Genomic DNA, 23529 nt, shown 5'->3' with positions numbered 1-23529 from the left:
CAAAACTGAATTAAATTCAGTGATAAAAAAAGCTATATAAATGCGAAGGTTGCATTGTAAATCATCCTTCACAAACAAGACATGATTGCATTATAATAAGTGTTGAGGACAGAATTAAATATATTGGTGAAGATATATTTTTATGTATTAATTTTAAAAATATAAAAGATTCTTTAAGGCAGAAAAAAATGTTTCATTTATTTTGTAATAGGTTTTTTTGAATCGAAATTTTATGAAGATTATAAAAATGCACTAGTATAAGTACAGCTATTCTATTTAAATTTCTGTCTTTGGTTGATGTTATGAGTATTTTTTTTCATTATGTTTTTTTTTAATAGAAATATATTGAAATTTTAGTTTTAATTTTAAAGCAAACATATATATCAAATATCAGTAAATGGATATTGTTGTTAATTTGATATTAACTAATGAAAGAAAATTCTAAGTATATTTTATGTATAATACAGAAACTTGTTCTTTGGAAATAAATAAATGTATTTAAATAGAAAAGCTTCTTGGTGAAATGAATGTATTTTTATTTTTTATAACAATTTTTTTAAGTATTGTATGTTTACAGTGCAGTATATGCTTCAAGTGATTCATTCGTGTTGAAAATTTAAGAGTTTATGAAGCGATTATTCGCTGAACTTATGTGATATATTTGTAAGGTTTCTTGAATACGAGTAATCTGAAGAGATATTTGAAATCTCATGAAAGAAACATCAGATGTAGTGTATGTCCTAAGAAATTTAAGTTTGTAGTTTGAAAAGTCGCCTTAGAATTTTGTAGTGAATAATCACAAGTTCTTTTCATGTAAAAAGGATATGAAAACTTATAAAGTTACTTTTAAGACTAAATCGTGATAAAAAATATTTAGTGAGCATAAGAATTTAAAACAATATGAAACTTTACATCGTATTGAAAGTTCGGACATTTTTTCAAGTAAAACAGAATTTGAAGAATATCTCACGAAACTTTTTTTTTTTAAAATGTTGCCGGTGTCAAAAGAAACACAAATATGCTGATGATGATGTTTTGAAACAGCATGATACTTCTCTTCTTATAAATTGCATCCATTGTTTACAAGTGTTTAAAAGAAAAAGTGATCTCTTACACCACATTCGAATGCGACATGATTTGATGCGAATCTTACAAAAACGAAGAAACGTTGACATCGTTAATACATGCAAGTCTTCTAAAATCGCAAGTCTTAATAGCATGTTCGCAATTGAATCGATTTGCTAGAACATAGAAAATGATCATGTCTTAGATGTACTTCTTGAACATATAAAATTGTAGTTAGTAGGGAAAAAATGAGTTATGATGTAGTTTTACACTGAGTTATGATATCGGTGTTTGAAATGGTAATCAATAGTTACATTTAAAATGTGTCGTGAGTGTGAAAATGCAGAAATAAAAGAGCTTTGGCGAATTTAATAAACGTGGTTCAATGTGGTTGATGGAAAAATTTGTTCCATGTGAATTAAATAGTGTAAGATATGAACCTCTTTCTCTCAATAGTTAATTATTCAATTGTAAGACAATTAAACTTTAAATATATATGCATATAGTATATGTAATGATTAATATTACATTGATTAATGTAAATAACTGATGATATGTGTATTAACATAGTGAATGTTCGCTTTTATGAAGTTCTAAGCATTACTTTAAATACCATTCATAAAACTTTTATCTCATATATACAAACATGACAATATCTATTGAGTTTTCGTTTATTCTTTGGAATGTATGAAAGTTTAAATATTTTTTTTTAATTTAATGTAGATTGGAGTAAAATATCTGTATCTTTCTTCATTTCAATCGGTAATATCTGTATGCTGGTAAAGGTATGTATGTTCGTAAGAATTATACTGTGTCACATTTTTGACAATCTTCTTTCATTCATATTAGCTAATAAGAGAATTATTGAAGTTAGTAAAGTAATGAAAATCAACGTTATTGAAAGAAAACTCTAAAAGCATTTACATTTCCAGAAAGAAATATATCAAAGTTCCTTTTCTTACAAACAGCAGGTGTATCGTAGTTTTTATTTCTATTTCATTAAAAGCTGAACTTGTAAAATAAAAATTTTCTATTAGTGTAAGGTAAACAAAAAGAAAATCAAGAGACAATCCGTATCATGAATGAAATTCAAGTCTTACATCGGATTAAAAAGAAATATTCTGAATCTAAATGTTTATGCCTATTTAGCACAAAATGCGTTTATTTGTGTTATAAATTTAACTAAAACCATTCTTATAACAGTATGTTGCCTTTAAACTGGGTAAAAGTGTTAAGTATATTTTCTGATGGTATTGATATACTTGTCAAAGAAGTTCTAGAAACCTCAAATGTCGAAAGAGCATATGATAAGAATCTCGTTTCCTATCGCTACGTCAGTTACAGGTTAAGGGGTGGCTTGAATGGATAAAGGTAATGTTTGTGCAAAAATATAGTAGTTCTATTTTGAAATGAGAAATAATTCGCTTTTTGTCAATTAAGGAAACTTGTGGTATTATTAAACAGAATGTCAGTGAAAGACATTGCGTTTGCATAGTGAATTATGAAGGTACTGAAAGGTAGCAAAGACGGTGAATGAAAGAATTAATTTGAACAAATAAGGTAAGGTTATCATTAAAAGAAAAAACTGTTTAAAAGATGTATGTTAGAATTAAAAGTAAGATGTTAAAATTTAAAAAGATGTAACAGAGTAAAACCAAAGAATACTGGTAATTCCCATCTGGAAAACAGTAATTTGAGTACGATATTGAAAAAGTTGGTTTTAAGAATTTCTTTATGCATGTGATGCAAAACAATTGCTAGTTTATCATGAGTGCTGACATAGATGCAATTAGTGCAGGAAAAATAGTAAAATTAGTATAGTTAGTGTCTCTAAAACATGAAAAATAATAGTGTGAGCAGTGTAAATTCATTTGAAGTACTGAAATATGACATAGACTAAATATCAGAAAATGTAAGAAATATTTTGGTATGTGTGGATGAAACACTGAACGTGGTTGTAAAATTAGAAATGAAAATTATCAACACACTTAAAGGTAATCGGGATTTAAAACTAAACATGATGTTAGAAACTTTGAAGACCATAAAACTATATGAGAAAGAAATACATTTAGATATAAATGGTATTAAACTGTAAAGTTGTGAATGGAAATTTCTGAGTAAAACCTGTAGATGATCTATTATGATCGAGGAATAAAACAAGTATTATAAAAATTGTAAGGAAATATTTGAATATGGAGTAAATGAAAACAATCCATATCGTTAAAATGAATAAAAAGGGATAAAATGTTGGAATTACGAGTTATGAGACAGAAATAAAAACATTATAATAAATAAGTTAAACTAGAATTAAGAAATATAAACACAGAAGGGAAATCATGAACGAAAGAAAAGCAATTAAAAGTTATAGACTTAAGTTTTTTTAAAAAATATTCGGTAATGTAAGGAAGATATTGTTAAACACGTGAAAGAAATTAGAAATTCTGTAGAAAATTTAGTAAAAGAACTAAGATCATGAAAAATAAACGTTTCTTTTTAAATACAATTTCAAACCACTAAGTTAAAGTGTGTATAGAATACTAGAATGGTTTAAAAAATGTAAATGAAGTTAAAATTCAGAATATATTGAACATTATAACGTTAAAAAAAGTGTGAAATTGCATCTAAAATTAAGTAATGTAACAAATAAACAGCACGTGCGGGACCGTTTGTGAAATATAATATATAAGTTAAAAATCAGGGTATGCTGAAATGCTATGAAAGGTATGAAAAAAATAGTATGTGGAAATTAAATAAAATATTACAAATAAATTAGACACGTTAAGTATTAAAAAAATATGACAGTAAATAAATATGTTATTATGAACAGAAAACCTGAGAAATAAGTTAAAGTTTCATGGAAAACTAGAAAGAATAAAAGTATCAGAATAAAATTGAGTAATAAAAAAAAATTATCTTGTAGTTTCATTAAAGAAAAGTCTTTTTTTATATTTGTTTCTTTTACATTCTTTTCAGAGTCGCGCATTGAATAATTTTAACACCAGACTTAAAAAATATATTTTTAAAACATATAATTCACTTTTTCATTAATAGAGGGCAGCATTGTTATATCATCAAAATTAAATGCAGAAAATATTTCCCGTTGCCAATTTAAAAAAACTAACTTTAAATGAAAAGCAGGAGGTCTACAACTCAGTCAGTAGACTATCAACAACTCAACTCCACTCGAAACCACGCCTCCTATTGTGATGACGTTGCCTTTGGCCCCGCCCTCTGTGATGTCATTGACCACGCCCCCTGATCCATTGATCCACCTGATGCAGAACTGTCATTTTCATGCTACTGTTGTTTGTCTGGACTGCTGCATTATTTCGTGTTAACCGATATTTTGCATTAAACGTAATCCACTATATACAGATGTGTTTGGACTATGTATATACAAATAATTTTTTAAAGGAAAATTTATAATCCTTCCAAAAATTTTCGTGCATTATGCTGCTAAAAATATAATATCAGTAAATATATAAAGAAAGAAATTTAGAACTAATTTTTCAGAAAGAATAAAAATTGAAATCCTGTTTCCTGTTTAGACTAGTAAAATCTTTTTAAATTGGAAGATATTTTTAATGATTTTACTTACCCCCCCCCCCAGTTTCCTTTGCTATAAGACTGCTGTTTGATAAGAGGTTGTAGTAAAGTTCTGTGTTAAAATTATTTTGAACTTTCAAAGATTTTCCACTGCAGGATTTTAATTTTTTCTACCTTTTTAAGGGCATGTTTTCTTTTTTTTAAGATTCTTTTTAGATTAGAAAAATATTTTTAAATTGGAAAATTTTTTTAATGATTTTCCTTTGCTTTGAGGTGGACTAGAATTTTCGGGTGAACTATTAAGATAAAAAAATATATTCAAATGGTTCATCAACTGATTCTGGATACAGAAAAGCAAGGATTTTGTTTTAGAAGGGTAATTAAATTCGACATACCTCCTCTTGACGATATTATGTTAAAGTTGGTTGAATTCCTCACCTTTCTTGTTCTTTTATACTACTTTTTTGGGTTTTTCTTGTGATGGTTTATTTTAACATGTTGACTGACGTGGGGGTCACCGGTGACCGGCACTCAACTTGGCTATAGCGCCATGGGTGCCATCGGGAATGCGACCAATAGTAAAATACATAATTAGAATAAATATCGATACTGATAAATTTTTAAATAGTACCATTGTTACTATAATGGTTTGAAGATTAATAAATCATAAAATTTTAAATTATAAATGACAAAAATGGTCTACAGATGTTTGGGGGTCGCTGGTGACCCCCAACATGAAGCACAATTATATAACATTATGTTCTGTAGATAATATTTTGACATAATATATATCGCATAATAAAAATTTCAAGTTGGCGTCATGGGCAAATCACGTAAAATGCGCGCGGCAGTCAACGTGTTACTTTTTACATTTTAAAGTATTCTTGTTCTACATTTATAGGATTTTATGAAGCTCATTTGAACTTCAATTTTTTAGTCTTTGTGAAAAGTTGGTTCTAAATTTCTTTATATACTATATATAAGAACTCCTTCTCTCCTACGAAAAACTAATTTATATATTTATTTACCCCTCATTTTCATTTTGAAACGTTTTAGTACATGCTTTTCCTCAATATTTTAAAAGTTGATTTTTTGTTGAACTGAAATATGTAATATGGAAAAATTCTATCAAAAAACATAATTCAGAATCGAAACAGGAGATAAATAGAGATAATACGAGTAATAATGTGGGGTAGTGCATGGTTATATTCTTGTAAGGAGTGTATGCTTGAATGTATTTTGAGTCATCATCGCTAGGTCACCAGCCTACACAGCATTGTGTGATACATCATTCATGTAAATAAGAAATAAAATTGACAGCACTGTAGTTAAATAACATAACTCATTCCTTGTAAGTATTATGCAAGAGTATTGTAATTGTTGAATAAGAATACAACACTTGCTTTCTGTTCATCTGAAATGGGATAGATATTCTAGCAGTTATTCCAGCAGAAGTTTGAAGGAACGGATCATTCTGTATTTAGTTAGATAATCAAAATACACAAGCTATGAACATAAAATATTAAATTGTAATTCACATTGGAAAGCCAATGTTTATCAGTTTTCACATAAGTCGTACTTTCCCGTAAATTTGAAAATACTCTACTGCATGCTGTTCTATTGAAGACAAGCCTGAATTTTTTTTTTTTTTTTTTTTTTTTTTTTTTTTCCCCAAAATGCAATTGATAACTTGTACTGTTTTTTTTTTTTTTTTACAAAATTTTAACCTGGGAGTCATGAACAAATTTGTGGGGGGTTACCAAATTCAAAGAAATTTATTTGACAATAAAAGACATACGGAATTTGAAGAGAATTTTGGATGATTTTTAACATTTGCCAGGAATTTAAAATTAAACATTTCCATATTTTAATTTTGATTTTATTGCTTTCCACTTGATTTATGTGTTATGTTTGATGATTTCCAAACAGCTCGAATCAAATTTCAAAGCAATTGCATATGTGCAGCTAAGATGTAGTTTTTTTCGGCTATCTTAGTAGTGTCTTGCATGCAATTTGTAATTGTAATACGCATCATTTATAAACTAAGTTTCTCATTTCTAATCAAATTTGTTGTCAAGTAAGAACATAACATTTCCTAAGCATTGGAAAATTCAGTAGTGTCTCGAAGAATAATAAAAACAATTTTGTTTTAGTTGCAATTTTGTTCATGATGGTTAAATGGCCCAAAATCAAGAGAAAAGGGATGGATGGACCAACATCAAATAAACTTAGAGAAAAACTATTAATGAAAATGCAAACTAAAATGAAACCATTGGCTTTCTTTCTACTTCTAAAAAAAAATTGTGTAAATATCAAGAAGAGTTTATTTTATACTGTTTTACATGTTGCATTATCAATGGAAAATGAATACCCATTGTGTGTTAAATGCAGTGAAAACTTGGCACATGGAAAGCATGAAACCTGCGAAATTAAAAACACATTTAGAAACGGTACTATTCCCGTTTTGCCAACAATGTCGCCAACAATGGTACAACTGATGCCAAACTGCCATCTTTGCTGCCAACCTTTTACGCCTCATTTTCAAAACAAGTCTCAGCCATTTCTTATCAGATTGATTGTTTCTTTCAAAACTGGAACTACATAGAATTTTTACAAGATAATTAAATTTTATGCCTCAAGACCATTCGCGGTAATTAAGTCTATTAGACTGCAATCGCACCACTCAGCCGAAGGCAAAAATATAGAAAAGGCAAAATCGAGGGTTAAATTCATCAATTCTAATGAGAATACAGTAGCGAAGTAAAGCACTGCGGCTGTACATAATTTCTGATTAAGCTATTCGCACGAATTGAAATAATTCTTGCATTTAAACATGTATTCCAAATTAAGATTTTACTTGAAATTGCAGTAGCGAAGTAAAGTACTGCGGCTTTACATAATTTCTGAGTAAGCTATTTGTACGAATTGAAATAATTCTTGCATTTAAACTTGTGTTCCAAATTAAGATTTTACTTGAAATTAATGTAGATAATTACTGGGAGAATTAGATTTTTGTAGCGTAGTTTACGTGAGATGAGATCACGTGGTGTCACGTGATACAAACCGGCGAATCAGGATGTTGAACTATGAAAACATAGTAAATTCTTAATGCCTTTTTACAAATTTATTATCTTTATTTATTGGCTTTTTACAAAATTTTAAAAGATATTAAAATGTTTATGCCTTCAAAATAAAAAATTCTTAGAACTAAACGTTTGTTAACATTTTTTTATGTGTATACTGTATGTTGTCGCCTACAAAGTCTGCTTGGCGAGATTTGCGCCAGTGAAACTGAAAAGTACCTCAGAAACTAAACATAAAGATTAAGTAAATAAATCTGAAGAATTTTTTTAAGGAATGAGCTGAGAGCATGAAAAATTAAAATGTATTTTTGAAAAAATATACAACAGTTCCTGAGGATTTACGGGCATCCTTAAAAGTTTCATATTTAATTGCAAAAAATTTAAAACCTCATACAATTGGAGAATCGCTCATTCTTCCTTCAGCAATTAAAATGACATCATTTATGCATGCAGAAAAATATAGTAACGATTTAAAAACAATAGCATTAAAAAAAGATACCGTTTCTCACCAAATTTTTGTCATATCAGACACTATAGAATACAAAAGCTAGTCTTTACTATAAAACTTAATGAAATTACTGACATTACTAAAATGTTTCAATTCATCGTTTCTCTGAGATAAGTTTTTGAAGACGATGCAGTAGAATATATTTTATGTTGTAATATTTGGAAAGGAAAAGCAACTGGAAAGAAAATATTTTAAATTATTAAGAGACATTTTGAAACGAATAATCTTACCTAGACAAACTGTGTCGCAGTTTGTACTAATGTAAGCTTTTAAAACTAAGCCAATACTTTGGCAAGGAGAATTGAACAAACAAAAAAAAAAAAAAAAAAAAAAAAAAAAACAGAAACATGCTTTTTTTAGAATTTACTAAAGAAAATAATACAGATTTCTTGTTTAAAACAATATATGATAAAATTGACAGAAAATTTTTTGAAAAATTTCCAAATAAGGAATTAGGTTGGATCTGTGACCCATTTTGCCTTTGGTATTTTCAATTCCAATGTATCTCTAAATGAAAAAGAAAAAAAAAAAAAAAAAAAAAAAATTAATTGATATTTTAAGTGACGGAATACTGTGTGTTAAGTCTCTAACTTGCCAAAAATTTTAGTTGATTGGAAACTAATATGCCGATTTAAAAGGAATGAAAGTAAATTATTACGTTTCTTACATAAAATTGTACAATAAACTTAGAGAAAAACTTATATTTAAAACTTCTAAAATGCTTATGTTACATTTTTCTATCATATAAGCATTGAAAGTGGATGTCTCACTGAAATAGAAATAATTTTGCTATTGAATTAACATGGAGAACTTTTTTGAAATATTTGTTCTCTGTGACATTAGTTGTATCTACTAGAAAATAAAGATTAAAGAACTGTTTTTAAAACATTTTGAATTCGTTGTCATATTGATCTATGAAACACTAGATTAGTGAGGTTTTATTACATTATTGACAAATATAGTTTTCAAACAATCAAAAAATTTTCAGGGGGAGATAATTATTTGTCAAATATGAATGTGTTTTCAAAGAGGAAATAAATAATCTTTTACCATAATAAGTGATAAAAAGAAAATTCAGTTAGAACGTTCACATCTCTAACAAAGTAATTTACTTTGATTTAATCTTTATAATACAATATATTTTACAATGATAAGGCAAAATCCAACGTGAAAGGTTATGCGAAGATTACGTAATACCTAGAGTATTCAGCATTTCGTATAATCCTATAACCAGATAATAATAATATTAAAATTAATTTTATCTGAATGAAGTTTTCTTATTACAGAAACAGTAAAATTATCCAATTACATAAACGAATGCACTTTCAGACAATATACTTAATACTGTTTACAAGTGCAAGCCAAAGTTCTGTTTATGTTACTTCTCGCCCTTCAGCGCATGCTCGAGAATTACCATCCAGGCGAAACTAGTCGATTTGTCCATGACGTCAAAAATTCGAAAAGTGGGGTAGGGCTAGGCCAACTAGATATTGGGTAGGGTTTGGAAATACGCGGGAATGCCAGACCACTCACTTATGTGTCAGAGGACTCTGATGATCTCATCCCTTTGACACCGTCCTTATTTTTAGGTGAAATTCCAGTCTTTGGAGTTCCTGACTTAGATTATCTTGATAAAGTTGATTTCAACAAGAGACTGAGACATTTACAGAATTTACAAGAGCTCTTGAGAAAGAGATTTAGAAATGAATATCTCGGCCTGCTAGTGCAACGTCCATCTACAGTGCCGATTTCTCAACAGATAAAAATCGGGGATATAGTTCTTATCAAATGTGATGACAAACGCAAGGTGTTGTGGCCTCTAGCAAAAGTAATCTAACTATATCCCGGAAAAGACGGCAACATTCGAGTAGTTCGTGTCAAAACCATGCCTGGAGAATTAGTTCGACCAATCCAGAGAATATTCCCTTTCGAAATACCTTCATCTTTGGAGTCAGATGAGGCAAATGAAACTGAGACGCAGGGTGAAGACAGTTTAGTCTCAAAATTATCAAAGAGTAATTCAGCTGCAGATTTATCAAAGGACATTAAGACTGTCGTGACTAGAAGTGGACGACAAATTAAAATTCCATCTAGATTTCTAACTTGAACACTACTTGAGTTATTTTAGAGTAGAAATTTAAGAACTTAATTTTTTCTTTTGTCTATTATTTAGCCTTAATATTTGTGTGGACACTACTTTTTATTATATCTTGTTTTGATTGATTAATAGTATATGTCATCAATCAAAAGGTGGGAGTATTGTTAGAACCCAACCTCAGTTGTTATTTTTCTTTTCATAGTTTATCACTGTAAGAGTGGCAACCATCTGATCTTTGTTGTTGTTTCTTGTAGTTCTATGGATTTTAAAAATAAAGATGACGCTGTAGAATTTTATATGTAAAGTTATTTTATTTTAAGTTTATTAGGAGAAAGGAGAACGGTTAGTTCTTGCAAATCTCGAACAGGTATGATGTTTTTAATTCGATATTCAATTTAAGTAATATTTTAATCCAATTAAACGTTGGCGCAATGTTTTTATTCTATTTCTTTGCTATATGAAAGTAATAATTTAACCTTATTTTAGTATTTTATACTCATAGTAAATGTATTTATTTACATTTACCTGCCACCTTAAAAAACGAGGTACTACTTTGGTAGACGGTTGCAGGGATTTTTGGCGATTTACGTTGGCGCGATTTTTGCAATCCTCAGCAATCTTGAAAAACGCTGTTTTTACGCATAGTGAAGTATTCGAAACTTTAAAAAAAATAAATAAATAAATAAATATCGTTAAAAGCAATTGATTAATTTTTTGTTGAAAATGTCGTTTTTTAAGATGGCAGGCAAGTGTAAATAAATACATTTACTATGAGTATAAAATACTAAAGTAAGGTTATTATTACTTTCATATAGCAAAGAAGAGAATAAAAACACCGCTATAAAAACATTGTGCCAACGTTTAATTAGATTAAAATATTACTGAAACTGAATATCGAATTAAAAACCATCGTCGTCACTTATTACATCATCCACAACATAAAATTTCTTAAAGTATCATAAACAATAAAATTTTTATTTCAAATAAAAATGCGAAATTAAATTTATTTTTAATATTTAGAAGCCATAAATAATACTTAAAACACAGAATTTATGCATAATAAAACGCATTACTTTTTAAATAAAATGACAACAAAGTATCGGTTACTATAAATAACTTATCCAGCAATGGGTTTACCATAAGTCGTATTACTCGCCAAAATCCGTTCAACCGTCTACCAAAGTAGCACCAAAAACGACATTTTCAACAAAAAATTAATCGATTATTTTTACCGATATTTATTTTTTTAAAGGTTTGAATACTTTACTATGCGTAAAATACGTAAAAACAGCGTTTTTCAAGATGGCTGACTATTGTAAAAACCGCGCCAACGTAAATCCCCAAAAATCCATGCAACTGTCTACCAAAGTAGCACCGTTTTAAGTTACTATTGCCAATTGCTGTTTATGTTGTTTGTTATTGTAATGTAATGTTTAGTGTTACATTGATGCCTTAGTTGTAAGTTTGGTTTCCTGCCCAGAGATTGTACTGCCAACACCTTCTTAAACAGAAGCCCAACTACGAAATCTGACGTCACAAACTGGCGGCTGACAATCGCCGTTGGTCACCTACTACCTGCCTTTAAACTATATATGTTTTTAAAGCTTTACTAACAGGAGGGTATTTTCTAATGATGTAGATACATATTATTTCTCTTTTTTTACTTTATATATATTGAAAATATATATTTTCAATTCATTCGCGGATATAACATTGGAAACATTTTCCTTTGCCCAAAATATATTATTTATTATTAATTTTTGTATGATCTTATATTGTATGTTTACAGGTAAAATAATGCTTTAAAGTACTGGTTGACTTTTGATAAGTAACAGTAAGGTAATGTTGGAATCTCCCTTCATACTAATAATATTCAAGTCACTTAACTGCATAAAAAATATATAAGAAGGATATGTGGAAATATTTTTAAGGATATTAGAAGTTTTTAAATTTTAGCAGGGTAGATTTATAAGCACACATATTACACGAAAAACCTAAATTTTCTAAACCTTTTATTATTTTCACAATATATCTATGCAAAAATTGCACTGATAATGATTTTACTGGGACAATACTTATAACATCCTTATATAAAGATCTAATACTCTGCAGCATAAAAACACAAGCAGAATTAGAAGCGTTTTCACAATTATATTTTGCTACATTGCTATTATATTTTCACCTTTGAAATCTAAGAATGGCTTAATGTGAATTTCGTCAACCATTAAAGTGACATATTATCGTTTTCGTCTAAAAAGCGGATTTTTTCCTTAGCATATTTCAGGAAATTTTCAGGAGTTTGCTCCACTTTAGATCAACATTATATTCAGAATACAATCTTTTCAATGTAGAAGGATGTGGCAAAGTAACATATGCACTATTTCTTAAAAATTTATAGCAATGTGGAGAAATTGAAAACATGAAACTTGATAATATTAACAGAGCAGAACTATACCTATTATTATTTCTATGCAAAAGCGAGTAATGTCAGCTGCTCAAATATAAACTGAACTACTTTCTTTTTATGTTCAGGGGCATTTTTTTCTAATTCACGAAGGCCTTGAGTTACGAATAATAAATTTTTAAAGCTGTTTTCATTATTATCACCTTTAATTTTTGCAACTTCTTTAAGCAATGAACAGAGATTATGCACATCATTAATTTTTAAAGGGAATTCATGGTTACTAATCTGTGTTAATGGAATATCTCTAAAATATGCTTCCACTTGCAGATCATCATGGATAATGACTGATACAGAAATAAAAGGAGCAAATTCTTTGCTTATCTGGAGAAAAAATATACTATTTTCTTTAATCACAACTGTTAAATCATCAGGTATCTTAACATTTTTTATACATGATGAAAGCTCACTCAGATTACTATAATTACCTAATTACTAATTTTAAAGTAATAAAAGTAGGATTTCTAGTAATGTAATTTATATTTTAACAAAACAGGTAATAGCAAGCATATGTGTGTTTGTCTCCCACTCGTGAGGGGGGGGGGAAGAAAAGGATTCTTAGTGACATAAGTTTTAATAATATTTGAATTTTCATGCATTAGGAATTTAAATTATTTCTTGTTTTACGCAAAACTGTGCACTTTATATTACAATTTAAAAAAACCATAAGCATATTTATTGCCTTCACAATTTCTTTAGAAAAACTTTTAATACCAAAATACATTAAATATTAAGCTAAATAATTTCATTTGCTGCCATATACGTATGAAGTTAAAAGTTCCAAGTTATAAAATTAATCAAAAAGTACAAAATTGGATATTTTAAAAAGTAAGTGAATATTTAGCATACAATTTGACACATAATTATTAACCATACAATTCGATACATAATTATACTAATCAACACGTAATTACACAATGTATTCTATAAAAATTAAATTTCTTAATATTAATGTATACATTCTTTTAAATGTAGAAGTCCTTAATAAATTTAAATTTCAAGTTAGGCTTAACTTATCCGAGAATACTTCGCAAATGGTAAAATTTTCTCGCGGTATCGAATTTAAGCATCTATATAATGCATTTGTTGCTTAGGAAACCTATATACTGATACTTTAGACCGTCACAATAATTTTCTCGGCATAACGGCACACAGCACTTTAAAGGCATGATTGAAATAAAAAAAAAATATCAATATCAAATTAAGGAGACTTGGTTCATGCGCCTTCTCACGACCAGGAACGAAATTCCCCTAACATGCTAATGCCATTTAGATGGCCTTGGTTTAGGGGCGATTTTTCGCACTCCATCGAGAAGGCCAACAGTTTGTGACGTCACTAAACTACGAGCCTTCAGTAGGGAGGCTTGTGTTTAAGGTGTTGGTACTGCCCGGGACGTGCAGTTCTTGGGAAGGGACAGTGTTACGGGTTTTGTATTTATTTAATTTGCTATTTTTAATAGAATTGTTGTTAAATTGTTTCATTTCCCCGTGCAACAAATTTGAAGAGAAAGCTAAGCCGGAAAAATTAAAATACAGGAGCACGCGCATCTAACATTTTAATAATAGAAATCTCATAACTGTACTCTTTTGGTATCCAGAAAAAAATCGAGAAAATACAAAACTTTTCTCGTGCATTTGAAAAGCTTATAAAAAGCTGGAGGAAAACATCTCACTTCAGTTTGCTTAGAAAACTGTTTTTGTTTACTGTAGTAAATTTGCAGTGAAATTGGATTAGCTTTCTCTGTTTTGAATTAAGTTCTGTAGAAAGTATGAGTAGTTTAAAATATAACTACTGTGAGATATTGCAATATTGTATGAATATCTGAGGAAATTTAAGCATTTTGTTTTATTTGTTGTGATAATAATAAATTTTATTCACTTTTCATCGGACTTGTGCATTCAGTTTATTACGAACCTGCACGCATGCAACAGTATTAATATAGCACATATTAAAAGTAAATATGCAGATAACTAATAAAACAATCATTAACAGTATTATTCGTAAATCTATTCATACATATCTATTTAATTGTCTAAGTCAGCAAGTCCAACCTACCCTTAGTGCCCTTGATGAAACTCCCCTTGTATAAACGAAAAATGAATGTAAAGGTCAACATGTGATGCTGAATTTGAGAATAAAATTGCTTGAACTATTTTTAATAGGTATATTTGCTTATTAAATGAACTGAATAACTGTCTTGGCTAGAAGAAACTAATAAATGATATTTTAAGCTGTTGTAAATGGCCACCACATATACACATCAGAATGCCTTCATAGTGCCGAAGTGAAACTGCTTTCTTGCCTACAAAAAATCTCACTCTAAGAACAAAAGCTTACATTACTCTGAAACTCTGGCATACCAAAATTGTATAAATAGCAAATTCTGCAACACTGACTACAGTTTTATAAAAAAAAATTTTTGATAACAGATTTCAAAATTCCAGAAAACAATGAGATACACTATTATATGTGTCCCTAAAAACATGCTTAATATTTTGTGAACCTCTCATGATATCTTCTTTGAAAGGTTGTATATTTACATTTTAATTTCAATATGAAACAGTACAAGAACACAAATTTTGGGCAAAAATATTTAGAATATAATTTTCCCTCACTACTACATATACCACATTATGCATAAATGCACTAGTATTCAAGAAATAAGCTTAGTGTTTGAATAAAAATGTTCATGCCTCCTTCTGTTTGTAAATATAGTTTAGTCTTAATTCTGGTCAGCAATAAAAGTCAAATTACATATGTTGCCCTCGGTATGTTTTTGTTGGAAGATGTGGATCTTTGTTAACATAGCCCACATTAGTCAACACAGCCCAAAAATTTTAAAAGGTTTACATATCAGTAATATAAATTCTTCTTTTAACCCTCCCCATAGAAATACTATGCATAGTAAATTCCTCTTCAAATTTTAAAAGAAGAAATAAATTCAAAAAGGGGGAGGAAAATTTTGGTAAGTATGATGTGCATGATGCTACATAATGTGCATTTGTTGTAAAAACATTCTGTTGGATGCAAAAGGGTAAAAATATTCATGTTGTTCAAAAAATTTAAATTAGAGAAATAGTAAAAAAACTAACACTAAAAAATTCTATAACTACATGAACAGAGAGTAAGACATTGTAAAATTAAATTAAAAATAAAAACAACAAAAATATTGATAAAAATCATTTTATGAATGGAAAGATAGTCAAATGCTAATGTGACCTGTATAAATAGGAAAATAAATAAATTGTTGTGTGAAAAATGAAACAAAATAATAGTACAACAATTTTATTTTCATACAATTCAAGTCCAGATTTTTAAAAAAATTATACAAAGTATTATACACTATATCCAATAGAAGCAACAAAGTTCTTCCAGATACTGAAATGACATCACCTGCTAGTAGTAAAACAGGCCTCTAGCAAGAAAATGCTTTTCTTAATATATATATATATATATATATATATTAATTCTTTAAGCAACAAATGTTTAAAACTTGATTTACTTTCCTTGTAAATCAATGGTTTTAATTATGAAGTTATTTATTTCTTGATGTAAATTCCAAAATACAACAAAATAATATACAATAAATTATGTAAGTACAACAATAAAAAAATTCTTCCACAGAAAATAACTAAAAAGCATAGAAGTCCAAAATTAATAAGCAATAGAATATCAGAACATTATTTTATAGTATCATGAGCAGAATAATTATTAGAAATTGAACTGTTTCCATTTCAATATTATCTTTTTTAAAAACCTTGAAAAGGAGTACAGAATAAATACTATGTACTCCTGACTTCTATATCTTAACCCAAGTCTCTAATTTCAAATATGAAATGCGTTAAGTTTATATAAACCAAAACAAAGTATGCCAAATGAAATAAAAATGTTCACATTCATATTAATTTAATTATTATCTTATTCATAGATATCATATATAGATAAATATCAAACTAAATATTAAACTTGATTGAGCAAACCGTTCAGTAAAAAAACTGAATGGTTTGCTCAATAGCCAGAAAAGTATATCTCTTAAAATACCATTACTGATATTTGCTAATGATATCTGGTAATGCATACATAAAAAAGTATGAAACATTAATATATTATGATAAATACTTGAATCTATAATATCATGCACTTGACAATAAAACTGTCAAGTTTCCATGGGCATTTGCAATTTCAGATTCTTACTAAACACCCTCAGTGCTTTTAGTATATTGCTTAATGAAAATATATCAGCTAGTTTACGAAAAGTTTAGTCAAAACATATTCTTAATACATGGGCACAAGAAAATTGCACAGGAAAAAATTGTATTCTGTAATAGACGGAGAAAGCTTACTTTCTCAAAGATATTGTGATGTTCTGAACTCCAACCGCTCTCTTTTTAAATTTAATTTAGTATATTTTGTATGTTAAATGCTGAAATATAATGTTATATTTTAATTTGGAAATTACAAATGATATTAATGAAATAAATTATCAGCAAAAACCAAAAGTTATGAATGCTCATTTAAACTTCAGATTTTTACCATCCAGTTGACACTGTGAGGAAGTTTGGCTGTTTTCAGCAGCATATAAAGATAATAAAGCTTACTGTTATAACATAAGAAAGAATACAGAGCTGTGCTATGACAGTTTTCTTTCACACAATTTAAGATTAAAAACTCTCATTTTCTTTTGAAACTAGAGGCCTACTATTACACAGAAAATTATTAAACAATTATTACAGCAGATGAAATGCACTTCTATCTTCTGCTACACAAGAGCTCTATGATTGGAACTTGGCAAGAACTGAGCACAGATAAAACTCCTTACGTAAAACATAACACAAACTTAATAAATACACATAATTAATGGAGATGATTGGCAAGTTCCGAGCAATGAGCCAATTTGAATCTGCAACATCTCACGAAAATTTGCATATGAAAGATACTTAGCTTTCTTTATTTATGTATACAAATAATTTAAATGCATGTTTCAAATATGTTTAAATATTCTCTACCTAGATATGAATGGGCAGTACTCACATACAGATGATGAAAATGAACCACACATGTATACAGATAAACACCATGTTTAAAAAGTTAACACTTAACTCAGCAGTTGATGATTTAAATTTCTTTTTTCATTCAGAATATTTCAACTGTCAGTGAACATCCTGGAGAAAAAAATCAAGAAAGATTTTTAATATAAAAATTTTTACATAAAATTCAACAAATAATTACAATTTAGCATGAAATACAGCTAAACATAGTCAAATCTCGACACTCTTGTCTACTATGCAACATTCTAAGAAAACACTAAGAAACTGCTGTTATTTATTACGAAATAAAGTATACTAAGCTAAATTCCACTTCTAAGAGCTGCAATTACTCAATTTCAGTAAAAAATTTTCATAAAATATTCATATAATTTTGAAGTCAAAAAACAAGAGGCACTTCTCTAAAAAATTTAAACAAAAATTTCAAAAACAAAATTAGTGTTAGTATTATAAGCCAGTTAATAAGAGCAGTGGTGGGAAAAAGCCGACCTGTAGTCCATATGCAGCCCTTCTATTTGCTTAATCTGGCCCATTATGAACTCCTGCGCAGCAATATTTTTCATCTCTTTCCTAAACAATTTTGTATACAAAATACTGAATCAGCTTTAATTTAGAAATCAAACAATGACATAAATTTTAGAAATTAAACAACGTTGAGATAAGATTGATCAGAAAAGGAAACTTAGAGAAAGAACGTTTCACCTTGAATTTTTATTTAAAAATGAAACAGTATACATCTAAATCTGGACAGCACAAATAGATCCCACCTTTAGCATATATATATTTTAAATCTCTATAGGGATTTTCCCCCTCTTATCATGTCTTGCAAATAACAGGGCACCACAGAAAATCATCACCCTGCCCACAAGTTGTACCAAAAAAAAAACATTTTTGGTCTGGTTAAAAGTATTTACTCACCCCTGACTTAAAGACTAATAATATTTCAGGCTATGTATTGATTTCTGAGCATCTTAAATTTATTAAATTACATGAGTAAATGCAAATTAAGGCATTCCATTTTCAGAAAACACACACAAAAAAAATTATGTATAGATATAGCTAAACAGTCTGTTTTATTACTTAGTATTTTTTAAATGTCTTCAATTCCATATAAATTAGACAAATATGTTTTTATACTTAATTCTGTATCATAAGCAGTTTTCTGAAGAACGTACAAAATAATAATCATATAGCTACTAAACATTTTAGTGGCCTTTTTGTCATTCTTTACAATATCTTTCAAAATGCTAGAAGAAATATGTAATATGTTATATTTTGTGCTCTGTACTGCAAAACATTAACTTTCCATTGTCAATTTTCAAAGCAGCTTTTCCAAAGACCATTACTTCTTATACCCAAGGCTTGGATGTAATTTCTTCATAGGATCATCTCTTCATAGGAGGGAATGGGGGCCCATCTATTAGGTGCCTCCATAGTACAGAGGCCATCTCTTCTGGTCTTAGTAGTGGCCAACATCTATAAAGAGCTAAAGCCCACCATTGGCCAGGAAGGGGGGGAATTTTTATATCTCTGCCAAACTTTATTTTAATACTTTCAGAACCCACTATATCGTTATTTCTAATATAAACTGATGCCCCCCCTAAAAAGAGGGAAAGTTTTCATAATATATATTATTGATTTTGTGTTGACTTACACATTACAAAATTTCAGTTTGCAATATAAATTATTTAAAAAAAAAAAAAAAACTTCTTTCATCAAAAATAAGTTTTTATACTGCATTACATACATAAATAACAGCAGATAGAAAAATATATGCAAAAAAGATGTACAGGGAAAAAATTATGACTATTCTCTCTTTCATATCTTTACAGCATTTGGTAAAATTTAAAAATACTAATTAAAGATTAACACATAAAAGGTATTTCAAAAGCAAAGCAAAGGTAAATGAATTTCAAAACCTCAACATCATTAAACAACCACAACTGTTACATTTTCCATTTGCATACTTTTAATACCCCCCCCCCCCAGGAAAAAAAAAATCAAAAAATTATTTAAATGGAGTAAAACTTTACTAGTTACAAAAACTACACTAAACTGCAATTTCAAAAAATAAAACATAACATTTCTAATATAAAATTAACATTTTAACATTCAGTGAGCAGGTACAATCACTTTCGCCATTTAAGAAATAGACACTTTTTCAGAATTCAAAGACTGATGAAAAAGAAATTTCATCAGTTTCCAAAACACAATAATAAATGCCCACTGAAAGAACAAATAACATAACAAAAACGTGACTGCTGATATAGAATTTTTTAATACATTTTAAAAAATCAAATGCTTTGATGCTTCTCAATATTAGCTGTGAATTGCAGTTCCAAGTGCAAAATGTACAGCAGCAACGATAACAATCAGTGAAACACGTACAATTTAGTTTTGACACTTGATATTGCAGTTATGGGTTTTATAAATAAGTGATTCATATTGCATTATACAATACATATCGGACACTTAAATGCAAGGTAAAACACACCTCACAAGAAGGAAATATTCAAAATTAATAAGGACAAAAATTCACATAAATAGAAACAAACAATGTATCAAAGGCTGTTACAGAAGTAAACCAATTACAAAGGATATCTTACTTTATAACAAACGGATGCTACAGTGACTAAACTGCAGAAAAACTAGAACATTTATTACATTTTGTTCATTAAACTCATGAAATACTCAGTGAATGTGTAAGAAATGTACAGTTTACATAGTTCAAAAGGCTACGGTAGGCAAAAATTTGTTGCATCAGCTTTCACATTTATCTATCTATACCTATCTTTCCTACTAATAGAATGGAAAAAATACATACAAATTAACATCATTTCATCAGCATAACAAACATTTGCAAAATATTCATAATTTACAAATATTTTTGTACTTAAATAGGCTTGCATTTTACACAGACAATTTTATTTTTTATTTGAACTATAAAGTTATCCCCCCTTCTTTTTAAAATACAAAATTAAATCTATTAACAGAAAATAGCATAGGTATCAAAAAGTAGATTTTAATCATTTCCCCTGCAAGTTAAATTATTATAAGGCTTTAAATCCAATTTTGAAAGAACTTATCAGAAATAATCATGTACATCTATTCAAAATTCCTAGATATGAAACTTAATTGGAAAACACATAATGTATTTTAAAATAATTTGGTCAAAATTTTATTGTACAAAATCACAATATACAGCTCTTCTCTAGACGTCGAGTAAACAATGCATAGGTAAAAATTATCTAGTATGTATGTGTCATTTTTTAATCAAGGAAAAAATGATCATGTGTTAAAAATATAATTTTAACTTCTCCAACAACACACAATGGACATACACGAATTGACATATATATTTATACATAATCATTAAAAACAATTATTTTATCAACTTTTTATAAAATTTTACTTTGATTAGTTAAAGTTTAAAATATTTACCTAATTAATCAATATGCAAAACAGCATACAGTATTGCAAAAATCTGCTTAAGTATATCATGCGAAAAACCTATATATGTGAATGGTTAACCTAAATTCTAAATCCCATAACATGAATGTTTAAATTAATTGAAACTAAAATGGTGATCAGTAAGCACATTAGCTAACATAATGAATAAAAGGGAACACATTAACCAGTAATTATGCACTCATTTTTATTATTGTTTATTACAGATCATTTTCCAAAATTTATCAGTGGTTCAAACAAATTTAATATAAACAGCAAAGAATAGCTATATGCTATTTTTTTTTTTTTTTTTTTTTTTTTTTTTTCCAATATAACATATAGAATTCGCATTTGTGAATAATCAGGAAAATTCACAATAAAAACAAGTTAAAAAGTAGGCTTGATAATTCAAAGTACGAGTAATAATACAATATTTTAAATCTGGGATTTCAGATACATTATAAAGAGATTCATTAAATACTGTCCACAGTTTGCTTTGCATAAGAGATGAATTCATAACAAGAGGCTGAAATGCTGACATATAGAAAGGAGCTTCTCTCTTAATGGGAAACATTTAAATACAAGGGGATAAAACATCAGAGACGGAAAATACAGAGAATCCATATAGATATAGTATCACAGATGTCTACACATCACCAACATACTTTAGTCAATTATAATCAAGGAATGTGAATTCACATTCGAGCAGCCTTTTGCTGTATAACCTGGAAAAAACAAAAAAGAAAAAAGTATGTAAGTAAATATTATGCACTTATTTAAGTAAATATTAATGCACTTTCAAATAAATTTAAAAGAAAAAATTGGGCGGTGGAAGGCTAGTTTTTTCTTGCATAAAGAATTTCAAAAAGGACCATAAATTTATTTGTACTTGCAAACAGCTATGTAATAAATACATGTACAGTAGTGGTCTTCAAACTCTGTTAATTCAGGAAATTCATAAACCTATAATTTGCTTGTGAAACTTCTATATGCTATAACTATGCTATAAAAAGACTATACTATAAAAAAAAATAGAAAATATATCTATGTTGTGTAGACCGTTGCTATAGATGATTAACAAAGGAATCATTTATTCTTCTAAAAGCTTAAAAAAAAGTCTCAATGCTAACTTTCCACATCCTTTCATTAATGATTTGCAACTACAAAAAAAATTAGGAGGGCAGAGGGAAGTTGATAAGCAATTAATAACAAAGTAACAATGTTTTGGCATATATCTCAGTATGTTTGTTTGCAATGCAATTTCTGGTATAAAGCTTAAGACGTTGGACTGCCCAAAATGAGAACTCGTACTAGCGCTCTTCTTCAGGACGCTCAATACGAGTTATCGTGTAGTTTCTTGACTTGCCACTTTTGTGCCGCTGCAAGTTACTTACTCGCTTAGCTTGTTTTAGCTGTATCAAGGTGATAAGTTGAAGCATGTCTATACAAATCAACTCGTAGTGGGCTTCTGTGAAGATCTTTGTCTAACAAAAGCCGACAAGTAGATAATCCATAGGACCCTTTTTTCTACAAAAAAAATCCTGTAAACTTTTTAATAATTGTTAAAAATCATAATTAGTATTTTTAATAATATGATATGATTATATCGATTTGGCTTTCAGACCGAAATCTGAAAAGTGCCATAGCAGTCAATATGTTAACAAAGTTATTTTTTCAAACCAACAGCTGAATTGACACAATTAAAGTCAACATTTTCCAGGAATCCAGTAATCCAAGAAGTAATGGAGAATCAAGAACAAAATGGTAGAATAATCTAGAACAATGGTCTGAAACTGGTGGCGCGCATGCCTCATACAGCGCCTAGAGAAATTTTATGCAGCCTACAAAGATATTTCAATTGCGAAGTTCTTGCAAATACAGTGCTATAAAGATTTCAAAACTTTAATTACTTGAAGTAAGAGTTTACATTATTTTCATTACCATTAAAACTAATGTGAATAACACATCAGAAAATCTATAAATGGACTTACTGCCACCATACGAGCCTTGGCGCTGGTTCTGGGTTTATGTGAATAACAAATCAGTTATCTCATTTTCAAATACCACTAAATGTAATCTTTTGGCCTATCATTAACAATATCTATTTTTAGCATACGGAAAGAAATTTTTGTTATATTTTCCCTCGTCAACATTTCTTAGCATATTTAACTTAAATCTGCAATCATCGCCAAGCGTAATATCAACATAAAAGGTTGCCATACTCTTTATTATTCAATTACTAACATAAAAAAAAAAATGTTTAGGCATCACTACA

General features: G+C 28.6%; 1 protein-coding gene across 1 annotated transcript in view; it reads right to left on the bottom strand.

Annotated features, from left to right (window-relative positions):
- Positions 1 to 16031: 16031 nt before the first annotated feature.
- Positions 16032 to 23529, bottom strand: part of inc (BTB/POZ domain-containing protein inc) — a 45460-nt gene continuing 37962 nt past the window's right edge. The window contains exon 6 of the mRNA XM_085817043.1: positions 16032 to 21979. Within this exon, the coding sequence (XP_085673169.1) occupies positions 21950 to 21979 (30 nt within the window). The 3' untranslated portion in view covers positions 16032 to 21949. The remainder of the gene's footprint in view (positions 21980 to 23529) is intronic.

Source organism: Stegodyphus dumicola, chromosome 5 (assembly GCF_044657685.1).
Source record: "Stegodyphus dumicola isolate Sdum_Otavi_A_Nest chromosome 5, ASM4465768v1".
Classification (NCBI taxonomy): domain Eukaryota; kingdom Metazoa; phylum Arthropoda; class Arachnida; order Araneae; family Eresidae; genus Stegodyphus; species Stegodyphus dumicola.
Note: the sequence above shows the minus strand (reverse complement) of the source record. Positions and strands in the feature narration are given on the sequence as shown.